This window comes from Rutilus rutilus, assembly GCF_951802725.1.
Source record: "Rutilus rutilus genome assembly, chromosome: 24".
In the NCBI taxonomy this organism is placed as follows: domain Eukaryota; kingdom Metazoa; phylum Chordata; class Actinopteri; order Cypriniformes; family Leuciscidae; genus Rutilus; species Rutilus rutilus.
In genome coordinates, this window is record NC_140228.1 from 18,288,507 (window position 1) to 18,304,681 (window position 16,175).

General features: G+C 43.6%; 1 protein-coding gene across 9 annotated transcripts in view; it reads left to right on the plus strand.

Annotated features, from left to right (window-relative positions):
- Positions 1-16,175, plus strand: part of dlgap1b (discs, large homolog-associated protein 1b) — a 143,759-nt gene that overhangs the window by 85,854 nt on the left and 41,730 nt on the right. For 7 of the 9 annotated variants that reach the window (XM_084399643.1, XM_084399646.1, XM_084399650.1 and 4 more), the window contains 2 exons: positions 5,491-5,705; positions 14,577-14,757. In XM_084399643.1, coding sequence (XP_084255769.1) covers positions 5,491-5,705; positions 14,577-14,757 — 396 coding nt within the window. Of the gene's footprint in view, positions 1-339; positions 439-5,490; positions 5,706-14,576; positions 14,758-16,175 lie in introns of those variants that run through there. The other 2 variants (XM_084399651.1, XM_084399648.1) reach the window with 2 other exon arrangements.

The window sequence follows — 16,175 nt, forward strand, 5'->3', positions numbered from 1 at the left end:
TTAATGCTAAGGTCACGATCATCTTCATAGCAGACAGAGCCCATAAAGCATTCAGGTACTTTGTTTCCTTTTTGTCCCGCTCTCTCTCTGCACCTCTTCCTCATTTCCATCCTCTACTCTTAAAAAAAAAAAGAGTAGCATTCCGTAGAGAGTGGATCCTTTCCCCTGGTCTGAACAATATCTCTCTTTGTGCCCCTTTCTCTTCTGTTTTCGGTGACGGAGGAAAGGTTGTTGGCTTCTCCCCCTAGTAGAGCGTGTGAAAAAGAGGGGAACGTGTGAACGAATTGCGTTAGCATGCGACGCACATCATGCAGTGAGCCTGCAGCCGGGCTCACTATAGTTCTCCTACACTGCATGGCCACTAAAAATGGTGGAAGATTTTAACAGAAACCGAGCCGTGCCGGATAATATGAAATGATTGTTATTCATCTCAGAGAGGTGAGAGGCTTTTGAGGTGAGGGTTTGAGAAGAGCACGTTACGTGTGTCGTACATGAATAGCGCAAGTGGGTGTAAAATGTTTTCAAGATCGTTTTCAGATAATGATGTTGGTTGTGCAGAAGTCAATATTGGGTTTTGTAGTGGAGGCAGCAGGTGTTAGTGTGTGGGTACGGGTTGCATAAGGCCGTGCGTGTTATGCCAGGATGCGCTTTTAGCTTTTTAAGAGTGTATTATCTGATGTATCAAAGAGGTTTTATGTGTTATAGAGATAATGTGGGAAGAGATTGAGAAGTTTTAGTCATAGTGGCGTCATCTAGCAGGGAGGGTTTCTGGTTAATACTTTATAGAATAATCACACAATAAGCATTTGTGATGTATTAGTAAACAGTTAGTCATTCATAACGCATTGATTGTATGTTTTTAATACATTGATCAGCACATAATTTATTCGTGGACAGTTGCAATTAATTATTATGCATTTATGTATAAGATTTAGGACATATATAGCTTCAGTGGGAAATTAGTTTATTTATTAGAATTAGAAAAAAAGATTAACAAAATATTTACATAGTTTAAACATAAATATGTTTAAAAATATTTAAACATAAATACATATACACTAAAATGTAAACAAATATTAATATTTTGCACACACATAAACAAATATGAAACTTTGAAATTATGTATAATATATTTGATTATATAGATATTTCTGTTTAGTTTTATACATTTTCAGTTTCTTCATCATATTTAAAAGTGATCTGTAATTAAACAAAAAAAATAGTTTTCAATTTTAGTGGGTTAAAACTATTTACAGTGTTTATATGCATTTATATTTAATGAATTGCATATAAACCGATCAGTATTGGTTACACTATAACAGCTGTTCCCTGTCAAGGGAACTCACGCTGCGTCGACTGACGCTAAGAGAACGCTTTACATGATGACGTCTTGAAGCACATGTAAAATCAGTCCAGTGGTGTGACGGAACGTCAGAGGCGGGTGATGTCATGAACCAGGAAACTATAAAGCCTGCCCAAAACAGAGACACAGCTAGCTACTGTGTCTTCAGCAGCGCTCATTGTGAAACTGTATATATATATACAGTATATATATATACATATATATATAGCCTACATATATAAAGTCATGGCAAGCAAGCAGCAGTTCAGGATGTGTGTGCACCCCTGCCCACGTTATTTAACGGGTGGGGACACTCAAATTTTTTGTGTAGCTTGTTTGGGTGCAGCCCCAAACATCAAAAGCCAGCTCTTCATACCGTTGCCTCCCGTGCTCCCCCACAGAAAGGCTGGGGACAGGGATGGCGCTCTCATCCGCAGTCTTTGAAGGGTAAGACGGATGTGAGGTCCGGCATCATCTCTAAGAAGGCTGCGGGGAAGAGGTCCTGACGCCCGAGGGCTCAGGCCAATGAGGGCAGTCCCCCCCGAAGCGGAGCGGTCAACACCTCATTATACGGTGCCCGTCTCCCTTCGGTGCCCTCAGCCAGTTCGGCCGTTCCCTGCCAATTCGCCGTTACAGGGCGTCGGGCTGATTGCACAACAAAAACTAGAAGCCAGTGTCGAGAGGCTGGTACCACTAGTAGAATTTTTGCCAGCGTGGAAGCTACTGCCAAATGTTTCTCATTGGATCCTGCAGACAAAAAAAAAAGGGTATCAAATACAGTTCAGGTCTCGCCCGCCCAGGTTAATGGGGGTCCTATCCACCATGGTGGGCCCAGAGCAGATTCTGGTAATGGAACAAGAAGTGGAAACCTTGTTGGAGAAAGGAGCCATAGAATATGTACCTCCCTCCAATAGGAAAACCGGGTTCTACAGCCGGTATTTCATAGTTCCAAAGAAGGATGGAGGGTTGCATCCCATTTTGGATCTTCAAATGCTAAACGAGTCATGCAACTAAAGTTCAGAATGTTAACACTGAGACAAATCGTGCCACAGATCAGATCCGAGGACTGGTTTGTCACGATAGATGGACGCATACTTCAAGGACGCATACTTCCATGTATCCATTCTTCCATATCACAGGGAGTTCCTGAGATTCGCTATTTGGGGCAAAGCGTACCAGTATCGAGTTCTTCCATTCGTCCTAGCACTATCACCCCGCACTTTCACGAAATGCGTAGATGCACCTCTGCGCCTGCAGGGTATTCGGATCATGAACTACATCAACAATTGGTTGATTCTGGCTCAGTTGCATCAGTTGGCAGTTCGGCCCACATGAAAGAGTTGGGGTTATGGCTAAACGGCAAAAAGAGTGTGCTTTCTCCACTACAGAGGACCACTTTTCTAGGCATGGTGTGGGACTCAATGTTGATGCAGGCACGCCTGTCACCGGCATGCATAGAGTCTATCCTTTCAGCTGTGAAAAGAATAAAGCTAGGCCAGTCACTCACTGTCAAACAGTTTCAGAGGCTGTTGGGTCTGATGGCAGCAGGGTCCAACGTGATACCTTTTGGACTGTTGTACATGAGACCCCTGCAGTGGTGGCTCAGGACCAAAAGTTTTCCCTGAGGGGCAACCCCTTTCGCATGATCAGGGTTACGCGGCGATGCTTATGTGGATCTCAGGGGCCATCATGTGCTTGTCCGCACAGACAACACATCGGTGGTCACCTATATAAATCACCAGGGGGGTTTGCGCTTGCGTCCACTCTGCAAACTGGCGCACCAAATCCTCCTGTGGTCCCAGGAAGCTACTGTCACTCAGAGCGGCTTACATCCCTGGGGCCCAGAATATAGGAGCAGACATCCTGTCGAGACAGGGGAATGGAGGCTCCACCCCAAGGTGTTTATGTCTCGAGAGACGTCTCACTGTCAACTTTGGTTCTCCCTCACACATCCAGCTCCTCTCGGACTGGATGCTATGGTACAAACGTGGCCGAGGCTATGTTTGTATGCATTTCCCCCGATCACTCTGCTCCCGGGAGTTCTGGAAAGAGTTCGCAGGGACCAGGTTCACCTACTTCTTATAGCCACGTGGTGGCCGGGCCGAGTATGGTTCCCCGATCTAGTGTCTTTCCACGACGGGCCTCCACTGGAGTTACCCGTCAGGAGGGACCTTCTGTCCCAAGCAGGGGGCTCGATTGTTCACTCCCGTCTAGAACTGTGGAAGCTGTAGGCTTGGCCTCTGAGGGGGCCCAGCTCATAGGGACAGTTCTCTCAACTGAGGTTGTAGAGACCATTCTACATTTCAGAGCTCCCTCCACGAGGAAACTTTATGCCTTGAAGTGGAGAGTTTTCACTTCATGGTGTAGTGACCGTCAGTCGGACCCAGTTAACCGCCAGGTTGGTACAGTGCTGGAGTTCCTGCAGGAGCGGTTCACTGCAGGTCTATCCCCGTCCACTTTGAAGGTTTATGTGGCGGCCATAGGTGTTTACCACATTCCTTTTGGGTGGAATGCCTTTGGGTAAAGATCCGCTGGTATCTCGTTTCCTCCGTGGTACTCTGAGGCTGAGGCCTGCAGCTCGTACCAGGGGATCCTACCTTCATCCTAGACCAGGTTATGTTCCAAAGGTCCCCACTAATGTGGCCAGATCTGTCATGCTGCAGGCCTTTTGTCCTCCTCCCTTCCAGAATTCGGACCAGGAAAAGAATAATCTGCTTTGTCAGGGCGCTAGATGCCTATGTCCACAGAGCTGCCCTGGTGCGTAAAGCTGAACATTTGTTCATATGTTTTGGGCCCCCTAAAAAAGGGTCCCCTGCATCTAAGCAGAGAATGAGCAAGTGGGTGGTTGAGGCTATCTCACTTGCTTATGAATCGGTCAGACAGCCTTCACCTATGGCTGTCTGTTCCCATTCTACTAGGAGTATGGCGGCCTCCAAGGCCCTTATAACAGGAGTTGCTCTCCAAGATGTTTGTGATGCAGCAGGTTGGTCCTCACCGCACACATTTGTAAGGTTCTACTCTTTGAACTTGGACTCTACACCAGGGTCCCAGGTGCTCTCGTCCTAGTGCTGCTCCTCGTGATTTCACACTGGACAGACACTTGACGCTATGGTGGCGTTGGTATAGACGTTCCCTTTGCATCAATCGACGCAGTGCGAGTTCCCTTGAAAGGGAACACCTCGGTTACGACTGTAACCTCGGTTCCATGAAGAGGGAACGAGACGCTGTGTCACCTTGCCATATCTCCTACGTGCCTGTCAGCGACTATTTCAGACTTTTACGAAGCTAGCGCGGCTCTGTTTTGGGCAGGCTTTATAGTTTCCTGGTTCATGACGTCACCCTCCACTGACGTTCCGTCACACCATTGGACTGATTTAACGTGCTTCAAGACGTCATCACACGAAGCGTTCCCTTAGCGTCAATCGATGCAGCATCTCGTTCCCTCTTCAGGGAACCGAGGTTACAGTCATAACCGAGGCGTTTTCAGAACATTTATTATTAATTAATTGTAATTTATTTAGTGCTGTTTATTTCGCATCTAACATTAAAGTTTTTGTTTTTTTATAATATGTGTGTATAGATATATATAGATATAGATTAGATATATATATATAGATATAGATTATTTGATAATACCAAATAAGTGAGATATATGCGTAGTTATCATATATGAAAATAGTTATGAAAGTTACCACCACTTAACTGCTTAAACATAAATTAGAAATATTCCCTTGGCAACTAATTGAAACAAATTAATTTAAGTTGAAAATAAAATCAATTAAAGGTAAATATTTGTTTTGTTTTGAAATGACTAAAGGACATAACAAAATTACTATAATTTAAACTAAAATAAAAAATAAAACTGAAAATACAAAAATTAAAGCTAATTAAAAATTCTACAGTAGCATATAAATAATACTGAAATAACACTGTAACCATGTTTATATATAAACATATTGATCATTAAAACACCATTTGCAACTGTTTATAAATGAATGTTCTCGTTAATGTTTGACTGATCATATTAATTCACATTAATTATCTATTATTTAATACATCATTAAATGCGTTATTGCTTGTAGTCATTATTAAGTGTAACAGGCAAATCATGTGTTAATGAGAAGCTAACTTTCTCTCTGTCTGTGCAGGTTCCTCAGGATGAGTGGGGTGGCTTCTCGTCTGTGGGTCAGGATGACGAGATCCCGTGCAGGAGGATGAGGAGCGGCAGCTACATCAAGGCTATGGCAGAGGAGGACAGTGGAGACTCGGACTGCAGCCCTAAACCTTCACCCAAAGTCCAGGCCCGGAGAGCCAGTTACCTGAAAGCCACCCAGCCTTCCCTCACCGAGATGACCACACTCAAGTGAGTCTGGAAAAGTATTAGCTTGTGCATGTTGCCGCCACAAAATCACATGGGAAATTAAATGCATGTACTCTGTGTGTACGAAAAGCGTGCAGGTGCGTGGGCCCGCCGATCCATCTGCAATTTCAATGAACCTTCATTTCTCTGGGGTCATTTTAAACATGTTATTTTACAGGCGCTCAAGCCACTCCGCATCTCTAAGTGCTGTAGGGATGTGTCTCTAGAGAGGGTGTAGTCTCGTCCTTAAACCCCACCTCTGTTCACACACAAACGCATACACTCACTCACTGCAATTTCATATAAAATCCCTCCATGTCTTCAGTACAGTGAAATCCTTTCACTCTCCCCTTTATTAAAAATTCAACAGAACAAAGCCATTTCAAAGGGAATTTTCTTGCGCCTTTAAAGTTCCTACCGACATTTTTGTAGTTGCGCACCGTTATATCATCTGTAAATAGTACTTTTTTAAATGTAGGAACTGATATTGAGTTCTATTTATCTTATTTATGTTATCACCTCACATGTATGTTGCTATTATAGTTGTGTATTACTATACAGTGACAACATTTCCTACTTAGACTATATACAATGAGGTGAGTCACTTTTATCCCACAGACTTCTTCATGAGAGCAAACTGATTTGCATTATAAAGAGAATCAACAAAACACTTTTGGTTCTGTGTGTGTGAATGTGCACTTTTGTGTGTAAACTTTGCAAACACAGCATTCGTATAATGCGAGCCTTATCACTGTGAAAACAGCAGATGCTCATAAGATAGTGGATATTGAAGTATACATATATATATATATATATATATATATATATATATATATATATATATTTTTTTTTTTTTTTTTTTTTTTTTTTAAATGGCTACTTTTATTCAGCAAGGACACTTTAAATTGATACAAATAAATGCTTTTCTTTTGATCTTTTCATTCATTAAAGAATCCAGAAATAAATTATAATGGTTTCCAGAAAACTATTAAGCAGCACAACAATTTTCAACATTGATAATAATAAGAAATGTTTCTCTAGCAGCAAATCAGCATATTAGAATGATTTCTTTAGGATCATGTGACACTTTCGACTCAAGTAATGATGCTGAAAATTCATTTTTGACATTTTAAAATACAAAACAGTTATTTTTAATTATAATAATAATTGTAATATTTAATATTACTCTTTTTACTGTATTTTTGATCAATTAAATGCAGCCTTGGTGAGCAGAAGAGACTTATATAAAACACATTAAAATGTTTGTATTATTAAGGCTATATTTTATAGAATTATACTAGGATGTTGTTACAGATGCAAGTATGAGACAATAGTTCAGGATCTAGAGAGGCTACAGGATCTAGAGAGGCTAGAGAGGCTTCCTTTTTAATTGATATTAAATTGTTTAATTAAGGTTAATACATGCTAGTTTCCATGACAGAGTTCAAGATAAATCTTTTCATTACTACTTGAGCTGCCAGTTTGCTAAGTTTCAAATGATTATTAAACAGCAAGCACAAACTATGCAAAAGCGGCAGCCCTTCCGGCGCACTCTGTGTCCGAGTTCACTTCCTCGTTTTCATTCACTCCCTCAAGTGGACTATATTAGTGGAGTAATGTAGGAAATATTGAATGAGGGTGTAGGGGTGATTTCAAATCAGGGCCAATAAGTAGAAAGACCATAAGAAATTAAATACACAGAAGTCAATGCCCATAATGAGACACAGGTGTGCAACAATCAGAAACCAAGGAAACAGATTTTTTTTTTTTTTAAAGAAGAGAAGAAAAACACAGGAAGAGTGGGAATGCAAACTAAGAGGCTGTTTACACTACACACACAGTTTTCAATTAAAAACGTAAAACTTTGAATGCGTTTTGGCAGCAAACGACAATCTCTGAAGACAATGATGTCATGCACATGTGCATTACATGTTCAATCTATAGTGTTTCATCACCATCCAATTGCCTAGCAGCAGAATACACCGTTTTTAGTCGTTTTCGCGGATTCGTGTGAATGGGGATCGGTTTGATAATGGTGTCGCCTGTACGCTGAAAACTCAAAGGAAAAACTTCTCCGTTTTAAGCATATCGTTGTCATGTAAACGTACCCTTAAAGTTCATGAATAATGTCAACATGATAGTCCTTAGACACAATAGAACACAAAAACTTAGAATACCTGTGACATGTAGTATATACGTTTATATATTGAAACTGTCATAATGACTGGATACGAGACAGGAAGCAATTGCAAGTGGTTTATTCAGATAGTTCAGAACAACAGTACAAGCCGATGGTGAAGAGTGACGCAGGGACTTCGATGGTCAGGATCCGTGAAGAAGTGCAGTGAAGGTGACGGTGAGACGACGGATAAATCCACAACGAAGACTTGGAACAGGAACACAAGGCAGGAACTGGACACCGGAACACCAACATGAACGACATCAAACAACGATCTGACAAGGATGATAGAACAACGGTAAGTATTAAAGGAGTCGTGATATTGCTTGCAGCTGGTGATGTGATGATGATCAGCTGGAGCGGATCAAGTGATGTCATACACTCACGCCCACAACACAACACAACAACATAAACACAAGACTAGAAGGAACAGAGAATACATCTACCGTGACAGTACCCCTCCTCCTAAGAACGCCTCCTGGCGTTCTCAGGCTCCCCTACCTGTCGATTGTAATCATCGATAAGGGAGTGATCCAGGATGTCTCTAGCAGGCACCCAACTTCTCTCCTCCGGACCGTAACCTTCCCAGTCCACCAAGTACTGAAATCCGCGTCCCCTCCGCCTAGAGTCCAGAATACGATTAACCGAATATGTGGTCTCCCCATCTACGAGTCGCGGTGGGGGAGGAACCGGGACAGGCGGATTAATGTGAGAATGAAACACTGGCTTAATTTTAGACACATGAAAGGCGGAATGGATCCTCCTGTACGCGTGAAGTAATTTGAGGCGGACTGCCACCGGACTAATGATCTTGGTGACAGTAAACGGACCAATAAATTTGGGTGCAAGTTTATTAGAGACGGTGCGCAAAGGAATGTTCTTGGTTGAAAGCCACACTTTTTGACCCACGACGTATACGGGAGGCTTTGACCTGTGGCGATCGGCCTTGGCCTTGGTGCGCGCCCCCACTTGGAGTAGAGTCTCACGGGCTCTATTCCAAGTACGGTGACACCTCTGAACAAAGGCGTGAGCGGAGGGAACCGCAACCTCGGATTCCAGACTGGGAAAAATAGGTGGCTGGTAACCTACACCACACTCAAATGGAGAAAGGCCCGTGGCCGACACTGGCAACGTGTTGTGAGCGTACTCCACCATAGAAAGTTGTTGGCTCCATGAAGAAGGATTCTTGGATACCAAACATCGCAACACTCTCTCCAAATCCTGGTTGGCTCTCTCGGTTTGACCATTGCTCTGGGGATGAAACCCTGAGGACAGACTAACCGACCCCAGTAATCTACAAAACTCTCGCCAAAATTTGGACACGAACTGGGGTCCCCTGTCGGAAACCACGTCAATCGGGTGGCCATGTAAATGAAAGACATGGTCTACGACCGCTACCGCTGTCTCCTTAGCTGAGGGTAATTTGGGTAAGGGAACAAAATGGGCTGCCTTCGAGAACCGGTCCACCACAGTCAAAACGACTGTGTTCCCCTGAGAGGGTGGGAGGGCGGTAATGAAATCTAGAGCGATATGGGACCAGGGTCTCGAAGGAACCGACAGCGGTTGAAGTAACCCATCTGGAGGTTGATTGGAAGTCTTACCAGTGGCACAAACAGAGCAAGCCAAAACAAAATCGTGAATGTCGCGAGCCATACGTGGCCACCAGAATCGTTGCCTGACTAAAAAACTAGTGCGATTAACTCCTGGATGGCAAGCCACGTTGGAGCCATGACCCCACTGGATAACGTCGGACCGTAATCCCTCCGGCACGAACAAACAACTCGGTGGACCACCGGGCGGAGGCGTTACCCCTTCTAAGGCCTTCTCGACCCTCGATTCGATCTCCCATGAGAGTGTGGAAACGACTAGAGTTTCGGGCAAAATGCACTCGGGAGTAGTCGGGCGTTCGGAAAAATCAAATATGCGAGATAAGGAGTCGGGTTTGATGTTCTTGGAACCCGAACGGTAAGAAATAGAAAAATCTAAACGACCGAAAAAAAGTGCCCACCGCGCCTGCCTGGAGTTCAGTCTTTTAGCAGTTCGGATATACTCTAGATTCTTGTGATTAGTCCAGACGATAAAAGGTACCCCCGACCCTTCTAACCAGTGGCGCCATTCCTCCAACGCTAACTTAACTGCCAACAACTCTCTGTTACCAATGTCGTAATTGCGTTCTGCCGGGGACAACCGGTGAGAAAAAAACGCGCAGGGATGCATCTTGTCGTCTATAGGGGAGCGTTGGGACAACACTGCACCTACTCCCACCTCTGACGCGTCGACCTCCACCACGAACTGACGTGAAGAATCAGGGGCGACAAGGATGGGGGCTGAAACAAAGCGGCCTTTCAGTTTGGTAAACACAGCCTCGGCTGTGTTTGACCACCTGAACGTCGTTCTGGGGGAGGTCAAGGCAGTCAGAGGTGCGACTAGTTGGCTGAAATTGCGAATAAAACGCCGATAGAAGTTGGCGAACCCCAGGAACCTCTGCAGGGCCTTGCGGGAATCTGGGCTTGGCTAATCTACCACAGCCTTGATCTTCTCAGGGTCCATCCGCATACCTTCAGACGACACAATGTACCCAAGGAAAGGAACTGACTGTGCATGAAAATCGCATTTCTCCGTCTTGACAAAAAGACCATTGTCTAGCAACCTCTGAAGCACTCGTCGGACGTGTTGCACATGTTCCTGGAGAGAAGAAGAAAAAATCAATATGTCGTCCAGGTAGACATATATGAACTGATCGATCATATCTCGCAACACGTCATTGACCAGTGCCTGGAAAACTGCCGGGGAGTTGGACAGCCCAAAAGGCATGACCAAATATTCAAAGTGCCACCTGGGGGTGTTAAAGGCAGTTTTCCACTCATCCCCCTCCCTAATGCGAACCAAACGATAAGCGTTACGCAAATCCAATTTTGTGAAGATGGACGCTCCCTGCAAACTATCGAAAGCTGAAGACATCAACGGCAAAGGATACGTATTCTTTACCGTGATGTTATTCAACCCTCGGTAATCAATACACGGTCGCAGAGAACCGTCCTTCTTCCCCACAAAAAAGAACCTCGCCCCCGCTGGAGAAGAGGAAGGGCGAATGAACTTGGTTGCTAGAGAATCAGAAATATATTTCTCCATAGCCTCCCTCTCAGGAATAGAGAGTGAATATAACTTGCCCTTAGGCGGAGACTTACCTGGCAGTAAATCTATTGCACAGTCATAGGGACGATGCGGAGGAAGAGAAGCAGCACGAGACTTACTGAACACTTCCTTCAGGTCCAGATACTCTGCGGGCACGTTAGACAAATCCCCTGCTTCCTCCTGAAAAACAGAAACAGGCACAGACGAACAGGCAGACACGAGACAGGACTTATGACACTCCTTGCTCCACTCCAGTACAGCTTTATGATGCCAGTCCACTTGGGGGTTATGTTGGATGAGCCAGGGATGTCCGAGGACGACGGATGCCAGAGGTGAATCCATGATGAAAAACGAGATAGTCTCAGAATGGTTGCCAGAAGTGATGAGAGTTAAATCTTCAGTGGAGAGGGAAATAGTGGGGAGTTCTTGTCCATTGAGGGCGTGAACCGCGATTCTGTGTCCGAGGGGTTTGAGGGGTTTGAGGGGAATCTGAAACTGCAGTGCGAAAGTGTGGTCCATAAAATTACCTTCTGCCCCAGAATCCAGAAGTGCTCGACAGTCGTGCTGGTGGACTGACCATCTTAGTCTTACCGGGAGGAGCGTGGAGGTAGATGGAGTCGAGGATGAGGTCTTCCTGGCGGAGATCCCACCCGATAGTAGCCTCAAGTTTACTATCGGGCTTGCCCTTTTACTGGGCAGTTGTATGCAAAATGTCCTGCTCCTCCACAATACAGGCAAAGGCCCTGGGACCGCCGCCTCTCCCTCTCCTCCCGGGAAAGCCGAGCTCGACCCACCTGCATGGGCTCGGGATCGTAGATGGGGCTGACCACGTCCCTGCCATTGGATCTGGAACCGTCGACTCCTCCGAAGGTACGGGTGGACGGAGCTCGGCGCTCGATCCTAGATAACCGAGCGTCCACCCGCAGAGCAAGATCAATGAGACCGGTCAGTGTGGTCGGTAGATCCAAGGCGTAGATCTCCTTCTGGACGTGGTCAGCCAACCCATGCAGGAACATGTCCCACTGCGCCTCCTCGTTCCATCCGCACTCCGCCGCCAAGGTCCGGAACTCGATCGAAAAATCGGAAACTGATCTTTCTCCTTGCCGAAGATCCGCCAATGTTCTAGCGGCCTCTCTCCCCGAGACCGCTCGGTCGAAAACCTTCTTCATCTCGGCGGCGAGGGTCTGGAACGAGGCGTAGCATGGGTTCTGGTTCTCCCACACCGCCGTTCCCCAAAGTGCTGCCCTCCCAGTCAACAATGTCAGTACAAACGCCACTCTGGCCTGTTCAGTGTTGAAAGTCTGTGGTTGAAGAGCGAAGTGCATCGAACAACGCGTCAAGAATGCTCTACAAAAAGCTGGTTCACCTGAATATGGCTCTGGTACAGGTAGGCGGGGCTCTGACTGGGAGGGTCTCGCTGGAGGTGTGGGAGGAACGGCCGGTGTGGGCGGCGCAGCGGGAATCTGAATGCGTTGGATCTGCTGGGTGAGCTCGGACACCTGTGTCACCAAAGCTTGTACTGCGCGACCTGTGTCGCCGATCTCTTGCTGCTGTGAGTCCATTCTTCGGATACTGTGATGAATGAATTCTTCCAATGATCCTGAAGACGCACTCGCTGCTTCCATTCCGCGGTCAGATCGTTCTGTCATAATGACTGGATACAAGACAGGAAGCAATTGCAAGTGGTTTATTCAGATAGTTCAGAACAACAGTACAAGCCGATGGTGAAGAGTGACGCAGGGACTTCGATAGTCAGGATCCGTGAAGAAGTGCAGTGAAGGTGACGGTGAGACGACGGATAAATCCACAACGAAGACTTGGAACAGGAACACAAGGCAGGAACTGGACACCGGAACACCAACACGAACGACATCAAACAACGATCTGACAAGGATGATAGAACAACGGTAAGTATTAAAGGAGTCGTGATATTGCTTGCAGCTGGTGATGTGATGATGATCAGCTGGAGCGGATCAAGTGATGTCATACACTCACGCCCACAACACACGCGCTCACACAACAACATAAACACAAGACTAGAAGGAACAGAGAATACATCTACCGTGACAGAAACATTACTCATACTATATATTTAATTTACTCAATTATGTGTCATTAGACTCCTAAAGTGCATAACTCAAGTGATGGTGTTCCAACTGAATCTCTTCAGATACTCCCTCCTCAGTGTGTAGGAACAGTGAACACCGCATAGGGACCCTGTGATGGGCTCTTTATCTATTTCTGCTTGACAGAAAGTGCAGCAACATTGAATATTTATAATCAGAGCATTGTGCCTTGAACTCAAACATGGACACACACATTCAAACACACATATACATGCTCCCATACACGCACATATTTGAAAAAATAATATGTAATAAAAGAAGTGGAGATTTATAAACTTATATCCACGTAAGCACACACACAGTAATAGAGTAGACATACACACTCATGCAAATGTGTGATTAAACAACTCCATATATACACCAAGAAAAGAAAAGAAAATGCTGCGTTATATAATGAATATGCAATCCCTTGAGGCCTGTGCTCATTATAGACAGATATTTCCTTTATTTCTTCAAAACAATTCCACAGACTTGCATTGAAGCCATGAGTCATATCTACGATTTATGATTAGTTTTTTTTATCAAGACACAAAATGATGTGCAAAAATGCAACAAACTAAACTTTAACCAAAAACGAAAGATTAAAACATTAAAAAAGATTATTATAATTAATTATATTAAAAATGAGCTGTAATGGTTTGGATTGAATAATGCTCATAAAATATATAATAGTTTATTAAAAATAATAGTTTAAATGTGTATATATTATTTATCTACATTTAAAAAAACGTACGCTATGAAAAACCTGAGGAAAAACCCTGAAAATAATAGCATTTAATGAGAACACATTAACTTTGTCCTATTTTTCTCCACAATGTCAAAATGTATCCTTCCCTCCTCACCGTACACAGTGAACTTGTACTATTTTGTGTTTTTTCATTATTTGCTGCTGTAATTGATTTCATCCACTGTCATCTCTTCCTCTAAATCTATTCTTGTACCTTTCCTGCATTCTTTCCTCTTTGTTTCTCTTTTACTCTCTGTCTCTCTCTCCTCATTCCTCACTCCAGTGAAGAATGACTAATGTGTGTTTTTACTTTCTGTAACTGCGTACTATTTTAAGAGCCGCATCCATAATTAAGATTGACTCGACCTGGAGGGATTGAATGCGTGTTTGTGTGCATTCATGTTTTAATGCATTTCTGTGTTCATATTCCAAGGCCCCATTCGCCCATCTTCACATAAACAAAAACAGTTGAATGCTATTGTGAGGAGTTCATGTTTACATTGGTCTCAGCTATATGAAGAATACACTAACACACACATACGCGCATAACAAAGTAGAGTTGTTTTTAGGTCAGCATTAATGAGTATGAGATCTGGGTTGGAGGAAAACACAAGAACATGAGTTACTAGAGTAATCTCACCTCTCATTTCATTCTCACCCCTCATTAAATACTTGTACACCTGTTCACGCTCTCTTTCTGTTTGCAGGATCAGTACGGATTCCCATTCCCCCAAGCTGCAGATCCGGAGTCACAGTTACCTGCGAGCGGTGAGTGAGGTTTCAATCAACCGAAGTTTGGACAGTCTGGACCCGGCCGGTCTCCTGGCCTCGCCCAAATTTCGCTCCCGAAACGAGAGCTACATGAGGGCCATGAGCACCATCAGCCAGGTTGGTCATCGCCCCCCTCGTTCTGTGGTGGAAATCGCCATTAAGATACTTATCTTAAACCAGTTGGGAAGAGCAACTGGTTCCTGGATTAGATCCTAAAGGTGATTTCCAACCAGAACCTTCGTCAACGTGGCCTCTTCAAGGTTTGCAGAGGGGAGGAAAAACAGAAAAGAAAAAAATTAAATAATGTTTTTGCTCAAGCAATCAATTTTTGTTCAATCCATGAATCATCTCATGGAATACTTTATCATCTCTTCATCCATCCATTATTCAGAATCCTAAATCGCATACTATCAATGCTATATATAGTATGGAAGATTAGGATTAGAGCATCAAGAATCATAGCATGGTGTGAATAATGTGTTAAAGAGGCCCAAGTTGGCATACTTTTTCAGATGACCATGAGGCTAAAGACCAAAGTATACTTCAGATTTAACGCAAACATTAGTGAATGCGTACAGTCAAACCTTATTATGTGCATGAACACAGATACTCGCATAAGGAAAATTCATCTTTCCCATTTTGAGATTACATGAACAGCTGAAAACTACTCACTTTATCTATATTACCCTCTTGTAATCATGCACTGAATAAATTAATCATGGCTAACTGCATATAGAGTGTTTCTACAATGTCATCTGTAACTAAAACTAATGTTTTTGTGTCATCATTACCATATCGGTCGAGCTATTGGTCATGCTTACAGAGATATTCAAACACAATCCCTGTATTCAAATATGCATACTTCGCTACTACTAAGGCAGTATGTGAAGAGTAGTAGCCTATGTCTGAATTCATAGCATTCATAAATAGTAGGCAAAATGTACCCAAATTTACTATCCCATGAGGCCACGGGAGAGGATTTGTGAATGGTAGAGAAGCAAGACAATTGACACCACAGGACACATGATAATGTAGTATTAAGAATGTAGTATGTCCGAATTTCATTCAGACTATACACATTCATACTATAGAACATGCCTATTTAAAGGGATACTTAATCCTTTGATGTTGTTTCAATCCTTTATGAATTTCTTTCTTCTGCTGAACAGAAAGGAAGATATTTAGAAGAATATCAGTAACCAGACAGTTTTTGGTCTCATTGACTTCCATAGTATATTTTTTTTATAGTATACTGTCTGGTTACTGACATTCTTCTAAATATCTTCCTTTCTGTTCAGCAGAAGAAAGAAATTCATACAGGTTTGAAACAACATGAGGGTGAGTATATGATGACAGAATTTTCATTTTAAAGTGGAGTATCCCTTTAACAATTAATGAAGTATGTTCTTCATCAAATGCAGTACCTACTTAGTATGCAATTTTGATATCAGCTAATCAATATGCAACAAATGGATTTGTGGTGTCACTGTCAAGACCTAATTTTATGATTTTATGGCAGTTTTTGTCCTAATCAC